Source organism: Oncorhynchus masou, chromosome 15, assembly GCF_036934945.1.
Source record: "Oncorhynchus masou masou isolate Uvic2021 chromosome 15, UVic_Omas_1.1, whole genome shotgun sequence".
Lineage (NCBI taxonomy): Eukaryota > Metazoa > Chordata > Actinopteri > Salmoniformes > Salmonidae > Oncorhynchus > Oncorhynchus masou.
In genome coordinates, this window is record NC_088226.1 from 23,631,660 (window position 1) to 23,652,389 (window position 20,730).

At 42.1% G+C, this 20,730-nt stretch overlaps 1 protein-coding gene across 5 annotated transcripts; it reads left to right on the top strand.

Annotated features, from left to right (window-relative positions):
- The first annotated feature begins 496 nt into the window (after positions 1 to 496).
- Positions 497 to 20,634, top strand: LOC135555971 (protein spinster homolog 1-like). Of its 5 annotated transcripts, XM_064988809.1 has the most exons (18): positions 497 to 591; positions 1,202 to 1,315; positions 1,684 to 1,738; positions 2,177 to 2,294; positions 2,931 to 3,014; positions 3,167 to 3,419; positions 4,957 to 5,101; positions 9,672 to 9,887; positions 11,416 to 11,618; positions 14,100 to 14,251; positions 14,384 to 14,450; positions 14,677 to 14,819; positions 15,081 to 15,233; positions 15,615 to 15,804; positions 16,880 to 16,945; positions 17,367 to 17,465; positions 18,170 to 18,338; positions 19,125 to 20,634. In XM_064988809.1, the coding sequence occupies exons 1-18, from the start codon at positions 511 to 513 to the stop codon at positions 19,193 to 19,195; spliced, it is 2,379 nt and encodes a 792-aa protein (XP_064844881.1). In that variant the 5' UTR covers positions 497 to 510; the 3' UTR covers positions 19,196 to 20,634. The 5 variants fall into 5 exon arrangements, with proteins under 5 accessions (XP_064844881.1, XP_064844878.1, XP_064844879.1 ...); XM_064988805.1 differs by lacking the exons at positions 497 to 591; positions 1,202 to 1,315; positions 1,684 to 1,738; ... (2 more) ...; positions 3,167 to 3,419; positions 4,957 to 5,101 and adding an exon at positions 8,172 to 8,424 and having other exon boundaries at positions 9,675 to 9,887; XM_064988804.1 differs by lacking the exons at positions 497 to 591; positions 1,202 to 1,315; positions 1,684 to 1,738; ... (2 more) ...; positions 3,167 to 3,419; positions 4,957 to 5,101 and adding an exon at positions 8,173 to 8,424.
- The last annotated feature ends 96 nt before the right edge of the window (positions 20,635 to 20,730 follow it).

The window sequence follows — 20,730 nt, forward strand, 5'->3', positions numbered from 1 at the left end:
TTGTTAAATAAAGGTTAAATAATGAAAAATAAAAAAAGAACGCTGCGGCACTCAGAAAATTATGTATACTTATTACTTTTGATACTTAAGTAAAAAATGTTCAATTACATTTACTTCTGATACTTAAGTTTATTTAAAACCAAATACTTTTAGACTTTTTCTCAAGTAGTATGTTACTGGGTGACTTTCACTTTTGAGTAATTTTCTATCAAGTATGACAATTGGGTAATTTTTCCACCGCTGATAACATGTTCAACTACCTAGGACATTGGCTCGAATCTAGGTTGTGCCTTTACATTTTGAGAAAACGAACAAGGAAGAACTTTTCACCTATCTTATGGACTTCTCATACCCCAAACCCCGGCCGAGTCTGTTTGGTCTGTTTCGTAAGCGTTCCCAGCAGTCTTGCAATATTGCGCCTATGGGTTTAGAAACTCTGTGACATGCGATGACGCGTCCCTGGGTTTAGAAACGCTACGACGTCTTCTTCCCAGAGATGATTGGTCCAGAATGAGGTCACAACCTCCCCCCAGAAAACACTGCGATTGGTTGGTGAAATCATCACATTGGAGGGAAACAATGGCTGAAGTGGTAAATATTTTCCAGGACGTCCAAAAGAAAAGTTATCACCGATAAGCTCGTTTAGTGTAGAAAGCAATCTAGCACAAAATTATGGAAACGAGTCTTTACTCGAGTAGACAGCTAGCTAAAACAATAGCGCGATCTGTGCTAGCATAAGATAGCTAGGTTTACTTGTGCTGCTAGCGTCAATGTTTATTTTCATCATTTGCGTGCATAATATGCTATGTTTATGCTAAATTCTAACCAAGCCAGCCGCCCCCAACCGGCTGTTTTTGGGCCGATCAAACTAGACATGCTGAGTGAGATGGTTGGTGTATGGCAGGGGTATTCAAATCTTACCTCACGAGGTCCGGACTACTGCTTAGTTTTCTGTTCTACCTGATAATGAATTGCACCCATATAAGTCGCTGATTAGATGGGAAGAATGGAGAAAAAAAGCAAGAGAACTGGCTTCGAGGTCCATATTTTAATTTGAAGGGTGTATGGTGTCATCGATGAAAGTTTGCTAGTTTGTCAAATGTTTACAAGTTTATCCAACTTACAGTAACGTTAATTCAGCATGTAAGGCATTGATCAAAGCTTACTGCGTGTGTGTGTGTGATCTCCCCCCTTCGTTCAGAATTCTGACAGTGACAGCGACCTTGAGTCGACCGCCCCCGTGAAGCCTCAACCCAAACGGCGTCGTATCATCGACCCCTCGTCTATTACCACCGTTCCTATCTACTCGAACAAGGTGTGGCCCATAGAGATCCTATTAAATGAGTCATATTCCTGTTCCTATTTAATTATTCAAATTCTATGGTGTGAAGTTATTTACTACTCTGCTACTGGCATAGTCAATTCTATTTAAATTTGCTTTAATGATTTTATTGACTGGCAAATTCTATGTGTCTGTGATTATCTGTATCAGTGTGTTGGCTGAGTGTATCAAAGTAGATGGATCCATCCACACACATATTTGGATGTGTACATCAACTGCTGCAGATGAACAATTGCAAAACTCCCACAGAGATTTTTTGCCTTGCCAATGCAACGGGGCTGGGCTATTTGTAAAATCTATTTCATTACCAAATACGGGTAATTTTGTATTTATGTTTGTAGGTGAACAGCAGCTTACAGCTGAATCCAACTCTCTTCGCCTGTGATGTTAACGCAGGTATGAACTACAGACAGACTGACAGAGGTCTGTTCTGCTACTAGTTAATTCCTGTTCAATTCCTGTCTGTTGAACTGAACATGGAGTTTGATGGGTGGGTGTAATTTCTGGAACGTTCCAACAAGTATCTGTTACAAAGGTTGCAAGGTTGCCAACCAAGTAGCATGATCAATTCACCTAGCTAACTAGCTGCCAAATAGGCATCAACTCACCACGTAGCTTATTCTTAATGTTTGTCCATAGACATTTTTCAGAATAAATGTGGTAAGTAAAAACTTTATGAAATAGCCCACTCCCTACCCGGTATCTTATTCGGCCGCTATACAACTTTCTATGCGTTATTGTTTGACAACCTTGTTATTTACGAAGTTTTTGGAACAGATTCCTGTTGAAACGTTCCACAAATTATGCCCACCCAAATTTGATTTCTCTACCTAGGTGACAATGCAGAGGAGGTCAGTTTGTGGGCCAAGTCTCCACCCTCAAAGAAAAAGAAGCCAATCATCATTACCTTGAATGACTCAGAGGATGAGTCTGAGACAGAGGACAAAGATCCGTGAGTTACTTGCTGCTAAAGGTGTACTCTGCCCTGCTTTCATTTACTGTGTTTACTGTATATGTAGCATGTTTTTGTACTAACCCAGGTAACCAGAAGGTGGCAGTAGTGTATTTAATTTGTATTTATGTACAATATTTCAAGTATGGTGTAAAGCTGCAATATTTAACTTTTTTGGGGACCTGACCAAATTCACATGTAAATGTGTGCTATAGAGCTGTCATTTTCATGGAAAGCAAGTCTAAGAAGCACTAAATCTGTTCTATGTGTGCTATTTCTATGCTCCCTGTTCTTAAGTTTTGTTTTTGCGTTTTTTTACTTTCAGTTTTGTACACCAACTTCAAACCGCTGAAAATACAATATTTTTGGTAATGGAAAAGATATTTCACAGCGGTTTAAATGGTACAATGATTCTCTACACTATACTTGCTTATTTTGTCACACAAACTGAAATTAGGCAAACTAATTAGAATTTTAGCAACCAGGAAATAGTGGGCAATTTCTGCGTAGTGCATCTTTAACAAATTCTTAGTTTAAGTAAGTAGCCTTGCATGAGCTTTGGCTTGTGCGAGCCAGAGCGGCTTACAATTCTTAGTGTAATAACCTCCTCCCCCCCTAAAATGCTCTCTCTATCAGGGTAGACATCCGTTCCCCCTCTCCACCGCCACCTCCAGGCAGCCCTTTTGTCAAAGTATCCAATCGGGCCAATCGAAAGATTCTGTGAGTTGATGTTTTGTCTATGTCTGAGACAGAAATACAATGCCCTTTAAGTAATGCAATTACAATATCATCACCAGTCACTTTATCGGTCTCTCTACGCCTGTCCCTGGTGGCTCTCTCTTTCTTTCTTTCTCTCTCCCTCTCACTCTCAGAGAGATCAACAGAAAGCTAAAGGCTGTGGGCTCTCTCCTCTCTCCCGAGGCCAAGGAGCGGTCTGGACGCCGCGGCTGCCACTCCCCTCCTCTCACTGAGTATGACGATGATGACATCATCCTCATGTCCCCAAACTCCCGGCCCAGGAGCCAGCCCCTCGCCCCCTCCCGAGATCACAGCCCCCTGACATCCAGAGAGATCGCCCTCAAGTTCCGCAGCCGGACAGACCTCTACAAGATCCCTGTGTTAACTGTAAGAATCAGGAAGAGCACCACATCCTGTTGTGTCATAGTGATGCTCAAGTGAGTGTGTCGTGATTCGGGTTAAAGATGTAGGTTGTCATTAACTGGTGGTCCAGGGTCGGTTTTGGACATTAACTTCTAGGGGCCAGTTTCCCAGATTCAGAGTAAATCTATTCCTGGACTGAAAATCTCCTTTAACAGAGACTTCATCTAGAGGATCAAAGAGGGCTTTTGTGTTCAATTCAGGCTGAATGTATGCTGAACAAAAATATGAATGCAACATGTAGAGTGTTCGTCCCAAAAAATCCCAGAATTGTTTCATACGCACAAAAAGCTTATTTCTCTCAAATGTTGTACACAAATTTGTTTACATCCCTGTTAGTGAACTGTTCTCCTTTGCCAAGAGAATCCATCCACCTGACAGGTGTGGCATATCAAGAATCTGATTAAACAGCATGATCATTACACAGGTGCACTTTGTGCTGGGGGCAATAAAAAGCCAATGTGCAATTTTGTCATACAACACAATGCCACAGATGTCTCAAGCTTTGAGGGAGTGTGCAATTGGCATGCTGACTGCAGGAATGTCCACCAGAGCTTTTGCCAGATAATGTAATGTTAATTTCTCTACCATAAGCTGCCTCCAACTTTGTTTTAGCGAATTTGGCAGTATGTCAAACAAACCTCCCAACCACAGACCATGTGTAAACATGCTAGCCCAGAACCTTCACATCTGGCTTCTTCACCTGTGGGATTATCTGAGATCAGCCACCCGGACAGTTGATGAAACTGAGGAGAATTTCTGTCTGTAATAAAGGCCTTTTGTGGGGAAACACTCATTCTGATTGACTGGACATGGTTCGACAGTGGGTGGGCCTGACTCTAAAGTGGGTGTGCCTATGCCCTTCCAGGCCAACCCATGGCTGCACCCCTACCCAGTCGGGAAATCCATAGTTTAGGGCTTAGTTAATTTATTTAAATTGACTAATGTCCTTAAATTAACTGTAACTCAGTAAAATTGTTGAAATTGTTGCATGTTGTGTTTATATTTTTGTTCAGTATACTTATGAAATTCAATTAGGAAAACTGTTACCTTGGCGACAGTGTAATTTTTATTGCAAGAATCAGGAGACTTCTGAGTGTGCCAGAACAGATCAGTCACATTATGTGTTGTATTTAATTTTTATTTATCCTTTCTTTAACTAAGTAAGTTAAGAACAAATTCTTATTTACAATAATGGCCTACCCCGGCCAAACCCAGGCGACGCTGGGCCAATTGTGCACCACCCTATGGGATTCCAAATCACGGCCGGATGTGATGCATTGTGATGGGTGTGACTGTTATTGAATCCTGTGCGCCACAAGACTCTCAAAGCCTACTAAGATAAAGCCTTTGGCGTTATTAACTCAGGGGGCGCTAACACAAGTTTTCTGGTGTCAGGCAAGGTTACTCATCATCATGTTAGCTTAGCTAAGTGAGCCACCGCTACTACACAAGTACACTGGAAGTTTCTTCTAGTTCCTAATTTGAGGCTCTTCATTCCCAGACGGTGCCTCTGAGCAAAGCAGTGGAGCAGCTGTCAGTCAAGCTCAAAGTACCACCCTCCCGCATCCTGTTACTGAGGAGAGACATAGAGCTTCCTGTTCACTCCACAGCCAATGAGCTGGGCCTGGGCATCGCTGACATCATAGGTGAGATGACTCATAGTGGCGTACATTAGTGGGAAGCACACTTGGATGTCTCACACAGTCGTTACAACGGGGAAAGTGTCGCACCTTACCTTCTAATGCAGTGGTTCACAACTGGTGTTGCCTCGGGAAACAAATTGAACCAGGTTGTCTGAGTCACAACCCAATATTAGCATTGCGTAAAATAGTGCTTTTGTGCTAGATTGCTTTCTACACTAAACGATGAAATGCTAGTCACCAAATCTGGAAAACTATTTTTATGCTATATTGTATGTAAATGTAGCAATTATATGACAAGGGAACAACATTCCCACCTGTTTCATTGTCAATGATAAAATGTTGACCATATTCTTGATGAAGAATGATAATAAACTGGTTTGAGACTCAAAAATCTACCAAAATAGTGCTGCTAATAGCTCTATGTTGAAAAAAAAAATCTGAGATTGAATTATATATATTTTTTTTAATTCATTATCATTTCTACATACTTTCTAGCTGATTTAAGTCGTTTAAGTTCAGACTGGAGTATAATTTTATTTCATTTTTACAGCCACACGTTGAGAAACGGTGTTCTGTATTGCTTCATAATTTAAGGCAGCAACTCCGCTCTCAATGTTTGATCACAAACCCTCTTTTCTGTGCTGTTGTTTTAACCCTACCCTCCCTTCTGTCAGACTGTGTTGTCATAGCAGCAGATGATAAACACGAGTCTGAGCAAAGTGGTGACATGCTCACTGTGCGACTGCAGGCCAAGGAGAAAGGCTCAGCACAGGAATATTCCCTACACAAAGTGAGCATTATCCAACGTTTCTCACAATTAAGAATTTGGGGTTGAGCACAAATGTGTGAGGGTAAGGTTCAAGCTGTTTGGAGTACAGCCTTGGTCTTAAACTCACCTTTTCTTCTCAACTGTTCATAAAGAATAGAAGGAACACACTTCATCCTAATTCCCTTACTCTCATTTTCCCCTTCTCTCGCATCTCTCATTCTTCTCTCGCTCCCTCCCTCACTTTTTTCCTCAGGATGCCCCCCTGGGCTCCATTCTCTCCCAGTATGTATCCAGTATGTCAGTGGATGCCAGACGCAAGGTGCGCTTCCAGTTTGACGGGTCAAAGGTCGTCCACAGCCAGACGCCCTCCCAGTTGGACATGGAGGACGGTGATGTCATTGAGGTGTGGGTGTAAACACCTGTGGTATTTTCATAGAGCTGTGGTTTTCAAACCTCTCCTCTGGGATCCCCAGACGTTTCAAAATTGTGTTGTGGCCCTATACTAACTCACCTGATTCACCTAGCCAAGGACTTGATTAGTTAACCATTTTAATCAGGTGTGTTAGCTGATATAGTTAAAATACATGAAACGGCTGGAGGTCCCCAAGGAAATGTTTGAGAACCCATGTCATAGATGATTTTTGTTGTATATGCAATGGACACAACAAACAAAAAAAAAAGGATAGAAAGATGTCCCAGATGCATTTACTACACTTGGTCCAAATAAGACTCTTCATATTGCCACTGTCAATTTATGATTGTTTACTTACAAGATGTGTTTTGAACCGATTTTGAAATAAAAATGTCTCTGTTCAAATGAATGCACTGTAATGTTGTCTGAATTGATTTTAAATGAACCTGTACACTGGTGTGGTGAGCACTCAATCCGTTGGTATATGACGATACGAGCACTGATTTCGTAATCATGCCCCAGTGAGCTGAGCTAGGCATGTTTCACTGTGACATGTTTTAGTATGGAGAAATGCCTCTTGTGGTTATGCCTAGTATGTAGCCTAGTTATGCTAAAATATTTCAGACCAGTGTATTGCAGTTAATTTAATCTTTGACTTAACCACTCAAAAATATTTTACCTATTAACAGTGAAACAACAACCAATCCCAGACATTTCACAATAGAACATACCAGAGGGGGGCATCGTAGTAGTTAGGCTACCTACATTATTGGGATTATATGGTTACCACCAGTGTTTGGAATAGATTGAGTTTGTTGATTAAAAAAACAAACACCATGGGACACCTTTTCACACAGATGTATTTGTCAAATGTCTGCGCTGGGTCTGTGTAAACTATGCAATTATATTGGAGACAGGTTTATAGCAGTGAATGTCATCTATTAATTTACTGTTATAGTATTTATAAGTAGCAGCCATATAACAGCAAGGGAAACTAATTGTTCTCACTTTGTGATCGAACATTCAGATTTGTCTGCCTGACTGCCGCTCTTTACCTGAATTGTTAAGATTTTCTTGTGATCACAACTTATTTTGCTCAAATAAAGATGGAAATAAATTGTGTTTCTTTAAAAAGATGGGCTTGGCTGACATGGACTTTTTCCTAGCCTTATTCCCCTTGTGGTTACCCAGCATTGTTGCTTATTTACCAGGTAATAATAAGTGAAAACGAATTCAAGGACTGAAGCAATAGACTCAACGAGAGCTTTAAATAAATGATGTATCTTTGAAAAGCTGGGCCTGGCTGACATGAATCATACATTAATGGGAAAGGATCCACAGACACAAGAGGCTGATTATCTTTCTGCACATCTCTTTATTTACAATGCTGGTTTCCATGGTTAACAAGCCATTGAATGCTACCTGAATTGACTCATTGAAGTAACATAAGTAGGCCTACAGTATCACAGCGAGGTTGAACAGGTTGTTTGTGTGTGTTAGTCAGATGATCCAGTGTCCACATCAACACTATTGATTATTATCTAACCCCAGTGCATGTGGTGTACTATGGTCTTCGCCATGCTCTCACTAACCCGCATCTTTTCTCTTTCTCCCTTTCCGGAGGCCCTGAGACTGTCGGTGTGATCGAATTGTTGGACCGTAACTGATGACACTGGCCTGACACCTGGACATACCTGGCCCAATCTCCCCTGGCCCCCCTCTACCTTCCTGTTGCTGCCTCCACTGGTTCTTTCTTTGTGGATGTATTATTAAAATATTTACTTTTACTATTTGCCAATGAAAGGTATTTTGGTTTTGCTATCGATTTAATGTTCAGTCTCTGGTATCAGTTTCATTGTTGGTCGATTTCCAAGGGGGGTGGTGTTGTAATAAGTCATGTGAGTAAGGGGCGGAAGTTGGATACAATTTCAACATGGCTGCGCCGCGATGATTAAGAGTGCCTAGTTGTGCCTCACAAAAACAGCGGTTTATTTTCGTCCGACCAGTTTTTCAGAAATGTTGACGCTGGTGTGTTTTTAGCTAATGCCACAAATCCCCAGAGCAGATCTGACATCAACACAGGACCCGAGACAGATATAAATTCGCGAAGACGCATCAATCCCGACTCATCACTGCGTTGACCAGGTAAACAATGACAAAAAGTATCTTTGACTCACAACAGCCACAAAGCTATTATGGACATATGTTACAAAGTATACGAGAGTCGGTATGATTACACTACTGGGCTGCTAGTTAGGGAATAGAGTTGTTACATTATTAACTAGCTAGCGTACTGACATTGATGACTGACCAAATATGTTAGGTAGCTTTAGTTTTGTAGCTAGCTGGCCAGCTAACAAGGCGATTGGTAATTGTTTACGGTGCCACTGGTTGCTAACAACAAGCTAACCAATCAACGTCCCATGCCTATAGGGTCGGAATAGCTAGCTACATAATTTGCTGTCCAGCAATCACGTAACGATAGCCAGCTAACTTAACTAACGTTAACTACATAATGTCTACTTCTGCAACCTTACAAAGACAATGGAACCCTGCTTAAACTAGATCAAATTAATATAGGCAACCATAATTGAAAGAGTCCATTATTTCTTTCTTGCGTGCAAACAGTCTGTGATATTATCTAGTTTAACTTGCTAAGTATTTTATTTAGCCATCTGTAAACAGACGATGCATTTTAACCCTCTACTCTAGACATAGTTTTGTGGTTAATTATGCACAGTTTAGCTTGTTGTTTTGAAGAGGATGTTCGTGTATTAGCCTGCCTGTCAGCACAACTTGACCCGACAGTCTGGTGACCAGCTGGAGTTCGTCTTTGTCTGACGTTAAAAACCACTTGAGGAAATGGGGAAAACCATACGGAAACCAGACTCAAATCGTAACTCATGGTTCTATGGTATCTTTCATTACCTGGGTTTCCTCATGTACTCATTCTAAAAAAAGAGTCCATTCTTGCTGAAACAAATGCACACACACAGTCTTAACACTGCGCACATTGACACGTGCTGTCCATGTTCACATGACAGTAAGCTAGTTTCGTTGACGTACATCACAAGACTACGTCGCTATACTCCCCTCCCCCCCCTCCTACATTATCTCTGACTGTCTTGTTCCCCTGGCTCTAAATTACATTACTTTCCCTTTAGCCAAATAACACAACCACACCACTCAAATTAGCTTTGGTTTTACAATGACACACTTTTGAAATGCAATTTGTCTGTCTGCCATTCATTTTGTTTTTTTCCCTCTTATTTTCCCTCTCCTTTGTTTTTGCCAGAACTATTTGCACATGACTTCAATTTAACTCAAGGTGCCTACTTTGTTGACCCAAAATGACCTCCTCGTCATTCTGTTTCCTTCCTTGATCTCTCCAGCAGCTGTGATGTCTCTAGCCGACCCCACCTCGGACACCACGCCCTTCTTCTCTGACGACAGCGAGGCAGAGGGTTCAGAAGAGCCTGGTGCGGGGCCTGGCCAGCGCCGGGAAGAAGAGCCAGCCAGCGGAGTGTCCAGCTTGAGAGCGGTGTTCACCATTATTGTCCTGTGTTTCATCAACCTGCTCAACTACATGGACAGGTTCACTGTGGCTGGTATTGACAATCTAACCAACATTTACCTAACCCAACGCTAACCTAACATTTCTTTAAAGGGGAGCTACATATCATAAGTGTTTAGAAATAGATCCTCACCTTAAAGCCCCCAAACAGTCAATCTGATTCCCATGTAAAATAGCCTTATGTGTGACTTAAACATCAGTCATAATATTTTTCCCAGATTTAATTATTATTTATTTTTTTAAAGTAGTTTTTCTCTCATGTCAAACTACAAGGATGTCTGAGAGATTGAGTGGGCGGGGAGCTAGTAGGCTGTAGGTGGGGAGCTCACCTTGACTGGTGGTTATTTTGAAAACGCCTATGTCAAGCAGTGTTGCAGTGAGATTATCACAAACAAATTTGCTGACACACAAAGCAACTCAAACAACATTGAAATTGCATACAACATACGTCATGGTTTCACTTTGGTTATTGTAAACAGCATCAATATAAATGTTGGCTATATAATTCATCTATCTAGCCCAAATGGAATTGTCTGCACTGTTTATGAAGCTAGCTAGCTAATTCATCTTGGAAAATTTCAGTTGAAACTTTACAGGGTGAGATTTAGGCAGAGTTGCAAAGAAAAATACATATATCAGACTGGTCAATAAAAATAAAAGATTAAGATGGGCAAAAGAACACACACTGGACAGAGGAACTCTGCTTAGAAGGCCAGAATCCCGGAGTCGCCTCTTCACTGTTGACGTTGAGACTAGTGTTTTGAAGGGTACTATTTAATTAAGCTAACCGTAAAGGACTTGTGAGGAATCTGTTTCTCAAACGAGACACTTTAATATACTTGTCCTCTTGCTCGGTTTTGTACCAGGGCCTCCCACTCTTTCTATTCTGGTTAGAGCCAGTTTGTGCTGTTCTGTGAAGGGACTAGTACAGAGTTGTATCAGATCTTCAGTTTCTTGACAATATCTCGCATGGAATAGCCTTAAATTCTCAGAACAAGAATAGACTGACGAGTTTCAGAAGAAAGTTCTTTGTTTCTAGCCATTTTAAGCTTGTAATTGAACCCACAAATGCTGATGCTCCAGATACTCAACTAGTCTAAAGAAGGCCAGTTTTATGCTTCTTTAATTAGAACAACAATTTTCAGCTGTGCTAACATAATTGCAGAAGGGTTTTCTAATGATCAATTAGCCTTTTTAAAATGATAAACTTGGTTGCTGATAATGGGCCTCTGTACGCCTATGTAGATATTCCATTAAAAACCAGCCGTTTCCAGCTACAATAGTCATTTACAACATTAACAATGTCTACACTGTATTTCTGATCAATTTGATATTTGATATTTTAATGGACAAAAAATGTGCTAAGTGACCCCAAACATTTGAACGGTCGTGTGTATATTATGATAATTTCACACAAAGAACAATCATGAATCTGTTTGCTACGGAAGCATATGCCACTCCTAAAAAGCATGTTGTATTAGACTATCATAACCACAAGATATTATCTGGATAAGTCATTTCTCATATGCTGTAAAACACAGCTTTGTCTCTGTCTTGTTTAGGTGTTCTGCCTGATATTGAGCAGTACTTTGGGATCAATGATGGGAAGTCAGGGCTGCTCCAAACAGTCTTCATCTGCAGCTACATGTTCCTGGCTCCTGTCTTTGGTTACCTGGGTGACAGGTACAACAGGAAGATGATCATGAGTGTGGGCATAGGCTTCTGGTCCATCGTGACACTCGCCAGCTCCTACACGCCCAAAGAAGTGAGGGACACTTCCTAACTATCATTTTCAGCAGGGGTTGGAGCCAAAATGATTTCCCAATTGTTTAGTTCTGAACATAATCATTATATTTTGGGTTCCGATCCACTCTTCCCACCAGCAAAATAAAACCGTGTTGAACCCTAAAAAAGTTACGGTTTATATCATTCCTTTCCGTAGCTTTTTTTTTTTTTTTTTTTTTTTTTGCAGAGCAGCACCAGAAATTAGAAATAAAAACACGTCTTACCTTTTTGTAGTTAATAAATCCAATGTGAAACGTGACCTATAGTATCCTTAACTAGCATTGAAAAGGTTAACGTTACTCCATTATTCTCTTATTAAAAATCTCTTCTTTAAAAAAAAATCCTTTAATTTTTTATTTAAAAAATTTCTCCCTAATTTCCTGATTACCCTTGTAATGTCAGTTAGACTATGCTTCCGAGGGGCAGGTTGGCTATACACACCAGGGTTTCCGAATAAACAAAAATATTTTGTATTTTTTGTTGTTGAAATAGCAATAAATAACATTGTAGCTGGCTGAGATGTCTTTCATAGCCTATAGATGAATTCGCGCCTACTCCTTGCGCGCACGTGCGCCTGCTGCTGAGAGAAAGGGAGAGCCAGAGGTAGACCTACCGTAGGCGATCGCCTTTTGTTGGTAATTCATTGAATGCCACAAAATAATAACCTGTTCATATTTACCCTATAAACAGTGACTTAACTTTATTAGGGTAATATCAAAAGTAAGTTAAGCATCTTTTGTGAAGGTGTGGTATGGATATTATTAGGCTTAGCTACAGCAGGCCTATGAAGGCAGTGCGCACACACTCTGACTGACAGTTGACCTTGAGATGAGGAATGTTTTAGGCCTACCAGAGTTACTCCTTTAATCGAATAATGTAATACTTCTATAAAATAGATTCTGATCGAAAATTAACGAATTAGCCTCCTGTACGCCTACATCTGTATAGGGAGTTGTAGTCATTTGACAAGTACTGGCAAATCTCTCTTTCTCCCGGTCTCTCTAGGGCTAAGCCTAAGCTTGGCTCCTTTAAATAATATATATTTTTAAAATATATAGTACCTAGGTCTATATACATGCAATGGCCAGATGCATCTATTGCTCAAATCTCTGACCCGTGAGGTAGACAACTATTGTTTTAGGAAAGTAAAAAAGAATAGACTATAAAGTTTGGAATATGCTACACGTCAAAACACAACAAATTGTTTGTTTGTAATTTGTTTTAGGCAGTTTTTAAGGACATGTAACTGTGAATGGTTTGGCCAATATTGCTTGTTTATTGATGGTGCTGGCAGCGCCCAGTTGGAGATTTCTTTCTCTCGGATCCGAACCAGCATGGGTCTGTTTTCCTCAGTACTATTCAGAATGGCTCCGATTGACCTTTGGTCCATTCGGAAGGGGTCTCCGTTTTTGTCAAATAAATGTATGCTTATTTGGTCGGGTGGGAAAGCCACGGATCCATTTCGGGACGAATCCAACTTTTTGGACATGTGAAGACCTCTAGTTCCAAAGCCCTGGTTCTCATACAGTGTATATGAATTGACATCAAACTATCCGTGTGTGTGTGTGTGGCAACTCCTAAGCTCTGTCTGCCTGCCTGTCTGTCTGTCTGTCTCCTTGTGTGAAGAGATGTGAGCTAGAGTAAAGCTTGAGTACATTTTAAAGCTCCCGTCTCCACTGAATTATGTAAATTCGCCTACATTTTTAATGCTGCCCAATTTTTTTGAATAACCTGCATCTTGATTCCCTGGTGGCAGTTTGAGTTTAATGTTGAATATATTAAATTAGAATGGCATGAAGTAAAGGAATGGAGCAGTGGTCTAGGGCACTGCAACACAGCGTTTAAGGCATCACTACAGACCCGGGTTCGATCCTAGGCTGTGTCAGAACCGGCCATGACCGCGAGTCCCATAGTTCGCCCACAATTGGCCCAGCGTCGTCTGGGCTAGGGGAGAGTTTGGCCTGGGGGTCTTTACTTTGCTCATTGCGCTCTAGCGACTCCTTGTGGTGGGCTGGGCGCCTGCAGGCTGACTTCGGCTTTTAGTCCAGTTGAATGGTGTTTCCTCCGACACATTGGTACTGCTGGCCTCCGGGTTAAGTGGGTGGGTGTTAAGAAGTGTGGTTTGGCGGGTCATGTTTCAGAGGACTCGACCTTCGCCTTTCCCGAGCCCTTTGGGGAGTTGCAGCGATAAGACAAGATCGCAATTGGATATCAAGAAATTGGGGAGGAAAAGGGGGTTAAAAAAGTTAATATGTATTGTGTTGTTGAAAAATGTACCTGCATTTATCTTTTAATATTTTTAATGTTTGTGTTGAATTTGTTGTCCTCAGGGCACCATTGAAAATGAGACCCTGGTCTCAATAGGCTCCCCTAATTTTAAATTGAAGTTAAATCTTAACCTGAAGGCATGTTCTTTTCTTCCCCCTCACTCCTCCCTCCTCTCCCACATTCCTCCTGTCAGTATTTCTGGCTCCTGTTGTTGACGCGTGGCCTGGTGGGTGTCGGGGAGGCCAGTTACTCCACTATCGCCCCAACCATCATCGCTGACCTGTACATCAAGGAGAGGAGGACGCAGATGCTCTCTGTCTTCTATTTTGCCATTCCAGTGGGCAGGTGAGGTCATAGAACATAATAGAACATAGTAATGAATACATCTGTGTCCATCTTTGTTATCTGTCTTGGCTTATGTGATAGGAGGAGCGAAATCTGTGGTGAATGTTTGTTCCATTGTCCTTCCTTCCTAAGTGGTCTAGGCTACATCGTGGGGTCAAAGGTTGATGACTTTGCAGGGGACTGGCATTGGGCCCTGCGGGTGAGTTAACTAATCCCTGAGCTTTTGGATATTATACCTCTCAACACAAAAGTTACTCTAAATACATGCACTCTCAACCATAAAGGGAATAATACACTGTAATACAAACATGCATAAAAGCATGGTGGTACCTTTCATCTGACTCTTAAATTCAATGTGTCCATGTTTCAGTTACATCAATTATGCCATTTAAAATGGTGCCACCCCCCCCCCCCCCCTTCCCTAGGTAACTCCAGCATTAGGACTGGTAGCGGTGGTGTTGCTGCTGTTTGTGGTGAAAGAGCCAAAGAGGGGTGCAATCGAGGCCCGACCGGAGCACACACTCCAAAGGACCAGCTGGTTGGGTGACATGAAGGCTCTTTGCAGGAAGTATGTCCGCCATCGCAAGCCCAGTGTCAAATGATATCCCTCTGTAGAGCACTACCTTTGACCAGAGCTGAGTATCACATCCTATTTTTGATATTGTGCACTACTTTTGACTGGAGTTGAGTCTGAATTGACACCCATGTTCCCTATAATAGTCCACTATGTTTTGACCATTTCTCTATAGCTCTGTATTCATTGCACAATTCTAATGCATCTTTGGTCCTATAGAATAGTTATCAAACCAATATCTTTGTCTGTGTGCAGCCCCAGCTTTGTGCTGTCTACGTTTGGCTTCACGGCAGTGGCCTTTGTGACTGGCTCCTTGGCACTCTGGGCCCCGGCCTTCCTCTTCAGAGCTGCGGTCTTCACCGAAGGGAGGCCCCCCTGCGTTAAGGGGCCATGCGACACCTCCGACAGGTAACACACACACCGACATCCAACAGGTGACACACAGGAAGTAGGCGCTGAACAATGACACTTTATAATCAGTCAGGATGTTAAGGTATCACCAGGATCACACGATAAGATTGAATCGTCACAACATCGTTGCCACTACTACACTCGACTCCTGATAACTGCAACGGCTTGAGATGACCGTAGGAGTCAGTGAATAGAGAGCAGCAGTAGAGAATAGACATCGAACTTTTGCCTTAAACTGGATTCCTTTTATCAGGAAATTGTCAAAACCTCACACACAAAAAAAACAACAAAAAAAACACACATGAGTCAGCAAGGGTAAACACATGTCTCCCGTGGAATGAATTGTTATGAACCTTCTCTCACTCTCTCCCTTCCCAGCCTGTACTTTGGCATCATCACAGTTGTGTCGGGGATCCTGGGCGTGGCCAGTGGTGCAGAGGTCAGTAGGAGACTGAGGTTGAGGACGCCGAGGGCTGACCCCCTGGTGTGTGCTCTAGGACTCCTCCTCTCAGCTCCCTTCCTCTACCTTGCCATCGTCTTTGCTCAGGCGAGCCCCATCGCCACCTACGTAAGTCAACACCCATCTCTCTCTCTGTGTGGCCGTGGCCGAATACTTGCGTTCTCAATAGTAGGCATTTTGGGGTATGGACAATTCCACTTAGATTTGAGTTGCCTTTTATTGTCCCCAGTACAAGGTGTAATGAACATTCTGTTTATTCAGCTTATTCATATGCCACACCAGTCAGGTGGGTGGATTATCTAGGCTAAGGAGAAATGCTCATTAACAGCTATGTAAACAAATTTGTGCACCAAATTTGAGAGAGATGCGCTTTTTGCACGTCGGGAACATTTCTGGGATCTTTTATTTCAGCTGATGAAACATGGGACAAGCACTTTAAATGTTGCGTTTATATTTCTGTTCTGTATACATGCTTTACTTTCTCAGACAATTAGCTTTCATTTGGACACCTAATCTGATATGGTCCTAGGAACTTCTCGTTGGTCCTTTTACCTGGAAATGACCATGTGCTTAGAATGTTTTATAGTAGGTGAAATTTAGAAAAATCTAGTTTGGTTTAAACGTCAGGGGTGTTATACTCATTTCGGCTTTTCATCTAGTAGAATTTGCGACACAATATTGAGGGAGAGAATCGCTAGTGTTTGACAACAGCTGATACTCAGATATAGTGTCAAAATAAACGAATGGCGATAATCAATTCTAATTTCCAATGACGGCCAAACCCTCCCCTGACCCGGACGCCGCTGGTCCAATTGTGCACCGCCCTATGGGACTCCCGGTCACGACCGGTTGTGATACAGCCCGGGATCGAACCAGGGTCTGTAGTGATGCCTCAAGCACTGAGATGCAGTGCCTCAGACCAACAGCGCCACTTGGGAGCATGTGTTGCTATCGGCATTCGATTTTACTGAACAGGACGTAAATAGAATGTACTATGAGTAGTAAACAGTATGCAGTTTTAGTAAGACAGATTTTGGACACAGCCTCTGTCTTTCTCACACACGCGCACACACACACACACACACACATGTGCACATGCTTTCCTCTATTGCCGTCGTATCTCCAGTGTATGGTAATAGTAATGGTGGTCCAACAAGTTTTTTTTTTGTGTGTGTGTGATCAGGTGTTTATCTTCCTGGGAGAGACCTTCCTGTCTATGAACTGGGCCATCGTAGCGGACATACTGCTGGTGAGTTCAGATGCATAACAATCCCCTATCTAAACGCAAGGCGGTTGTGCCCTATTCAATCAATGTCCATATACAGATGTTTCTTGTCAAATTAGTGTGATCTGTATAGAGCCGTGTTTCCCAACTCCAGTCCTCGAGTATCCCCAACAGTACACATTTTTGTTGAAGCCCCAGACACAACTCACCTGGTGTGCTTGTCCAGGGCTACAACAAAAATGGGTCCGAGCTGGAATTGGAATATGGAATCGGTTTCTGTTGAGGAATTTAGATCATGCCAAGACAGTAACTCTTTAGTGCACGTGTTTGACCTTCCAACCTTAAGGTTACTTTTGTATTGTGCCCGATTTTACAAGATATGAAAAAATGTTTCCTAATTATCTTCTACCTCCCCTCTATCCCACTCATCCTCCATCTTTCTCAGTACGTGGTGGTCCCCACGCGTCGCTCCACGGCTGAGGCCTTCCAGATCGTTCTCTCTCACCTGCTTGGAGATGCTGGGAGTCCTTATCTCATAGGCGTGGTATGTCTCGTGATTGTTATCTCTCTCACACACACACACACACACACACACATACTACCGTTCAAAAGCTGGGGAGTACACAGCGTTGTACCAGATCTTCAGTTTCCTGTCAATTTCTCGCATTGAATAGCCTTCATTTCTCAGAACAAGAATAGACAGAAGTTTCAGAAGAAAGTTCTTTGTTTCTGTCCATTTTGAGCCTGTAATCGAACCCACAAATGCTGATGCTCCAGATACTCAACTAGTCTAAAGAAGGCCAGTTTTATTGCTGCTTTAATCAGCACAACAGTTTTCAGCTGTGCTAACATAATTGCAAATGGGTTTTATAATGATCAATTAGCCTTATAAAATAATAAACTTGGAATTTCTAACACAACGTGCCATTGGAACACAGGAATGATGGTTGCTGATAATGGGCCTACGTATATATTCCATAATAAATCTGACGTTTCCAGCTACAATAGTCATTTACAACATTAACAATGTCTACACTCTATTTCTGATCAATTTGATGTTATTTTAATTGACAAAAAATTAGCTTGTCTTTCAAAAACAAGGACATTTCTAAGTGACCCCAAACTTTTGAAAGTGTGTGTGTGTGTGTGTGTATATATATATACATACACACACGTGCATACCTACACATTTGATTCACACACACACTTACTCATTTACTGTGTAACATCACTTCCTCCATCCATCAGGTGTCAGACTCTCTGAAGCAGACTGACTCGTACCTATGGCAGTTCCGCTCCCTGCAGCTCTCTCTCCTCACCTGCTCTTTTGTGGCAGTTGGGGGCGGGGCTTTCTTCCTGGCTACCGCCCTCTTCATCGAGAAGGACCGCCAATGTGCCACAAACTACACACCCTCAGGTGAGAGGCTAAACTTGGCGCTACGTTTTTGCGCATGAGCCTCAGGTGAAGCCATGAAATGCATGCAAAGTAGTAAAATTCAATGAGGGGCCTTTCAAAAAAATAAAAAATATCTTATTTTACCAGGTAAGTTGACTGAGAACACCTTTTCATTTACAGCAATGACCTGGGGAATAGTTTTAGGGGATGAATAAGCCAATTGAAAGCTGGGAATGATTTGGTGGCCATGATTGTATGAGGTCCACATTGGGAATTTAGCCAGGACACCAGGGTTTACAACCCTACAGTAAGTACCATGGGATCTTTACTGACCACAGGGAGTCAGGACACCCATTTAGTGTCCCATCTGAAAGACACTCTACGTAGGTAAATGTCCCCAATCACTGCCCTAGGGCATTATATATATTCTTTAGACTAGAGGAAAGTGTGCCTCCTACTGGCCCGCCAGCACCACTTCCAGCAGCATCTGGTCTCCCATAACAGGGCCGACCAGGGCTAACCCCGCTTAGCTTCAGAGGCAAGCCTGCAGTGGGATGCAGGGTACTATGCTGCTGGCCCAACACTGTTGCTCCTGCTAACTACAGATATGTGAGAGTGAGCATTGAGAGACTAACAATAGTTGAGAGCAACCACAGATGAGACCGGTCGTGATGAGTCTACAGACCACATGTGATGTTTGCAGAGAGAGGCTAGCAACAGTTACAAGAAACTGCCATGGCACATTCTGCTCATCTTGATAATCAATATACAATGCTTTAATTGTACTGCATGTTCTTTCCTTGACAGATGATGAACCAATTGTTGTACCCAAGAGCGGCAGGTCCACGAGGGTGCCAGTGTCCAGTGTTTTGATTTGAGGAGACAAAAGGGGCTTTGGAGGCTCCTGTGGAAGATGCTGCACCCTGATTGGTCCCTATTTGTGACCAATCGTGCAGCAGTGTTTTTACGACTAGGGTCTTTGATTGGACAATGCCCTATGCAGAGACTTTTATTTATTATTTGTAACATTTGATGTGATATGGTTTTTAATACCTTTATCTGCTGAGGAACATGCCAGAGTCAGAGCTGCCAAACCTTCCGCTCATAATTTCCTGGTGTTTTTGTAGTCACCAACAAGATATTCCACTTCTGATTGGCGTCACATATTGGCATGACAATATGAGACATAGTGACTTATGAGAGATGTATGCAGGCTTGTAAACAGGAAGTCAAAGAGCCACATCAATGGAAGGCTAACCTCTGTGGCTGGAAGAGGTGACCAGATAGAAGAAAGAGGGAGCTTTAGAGGTGAAGCAACTTCTTTACCTGAGGGAAAGAAGGAAGCAGAAAAGCCTTTTTTGCGTTCTGATGCGTGCACCCCCGTTATATGTCCTGTTGAAGCCAATGTGTCACAGGGTCACAGATAGGGGTGTCACTCCTAGACAGACACTCATCCTTTACTCCACAGGGACTATATTTCGACGGTAGAGACCTCTGGAAAACCGCCAGGATATTTTTCACCCAGCGCTCTGAGTGGTAACCACTACATCCCTACTACTGCTGCTGTGCTTATTGCTTGGGTCTGAAACACAGAGCTCTGATTGGCCACGGAATAACTACGGCCGGCCCATTTCAAAGCCATTCCAACCAGTGCTGTCAACAAACTAAGACTGTAAATATGATGCTTGTCCGTTCAGTGTAACCACATACTACATACAGTATCAGACTGAGAAAAGGGAGTTTGCAGGCACAGGCCAGTGGTACCCGCATTGGACTTCAAACCCACTGATCAGTTGTGCGATGTTGCATTTTTAACAGCCTAATCATGCTTGATCTGTTTTTAAACCCGTTTGGTATATTATACTAATAATAACACTAGATTTGTCCCTCAGCGACCTAGAACGTAGTGGAGAGACAAATGTATGTTTCAGACAGGTCCAGAAGGTCATCTATGGTTTAAGACCTTTCTTTAAATTTTATTATTATTTTTTCATTAGTAATTACTGGTGTTTTTATGGAATGATCTTGGGAGGTCAGGTGCACTTTGGGTTTTAGTGACCTCCTATAGAGGCACTGATGTCACAATGACCAGGAGATCAAATCAGGTCTATTACAGAGTGTAAATTTCTTAGTTGTCTGAGGAAAATGAATATCCCTTTTTTAATGAAGGCGATTGTTACGTTCTTTAAAAATAAAAAAAAAGGGTTATTTTGGAAAGTGAATCCTTAAAATAATTAGTTAAAGTTGCTAGTTTTGAACCTGAATTTTATTTGATGTAACCTTTCGTTGAAACATTAAACGATGAGAATGAATCGTTGATGAGATGACTCCTGGAATGATTTCGCTATGTATCTGCGCAGATGTCACTTAGTGCTTTGCAGAGGTGATAAATGTGTGTCTTTGAAGCTTGGAT

Bases quoted from the DNA above. Each gene is read 5' to 3' on its own strand.
- LOC135555971 (XM_064988809.1), top strand. From the start codon at position 511: ATGAGGTCACAACCTCCCCCCAGAAAACACTGCGATTGGTTGGTGAAA. The intron at 592-1,201 runs GTAAATATTTTC...CCCTTCGTTCAG, and splicing joins GGGAAACAATGGCTGAAGTG to AATTCTGACAGTGACAGCGA. The intron at 18,339-19,124 runs GTGAGAGGCTAA...TTTCCTTGACAG, and splicing joins CACAAACTACACACCCTCAG to ATGATGAACCAATTGTTGTA.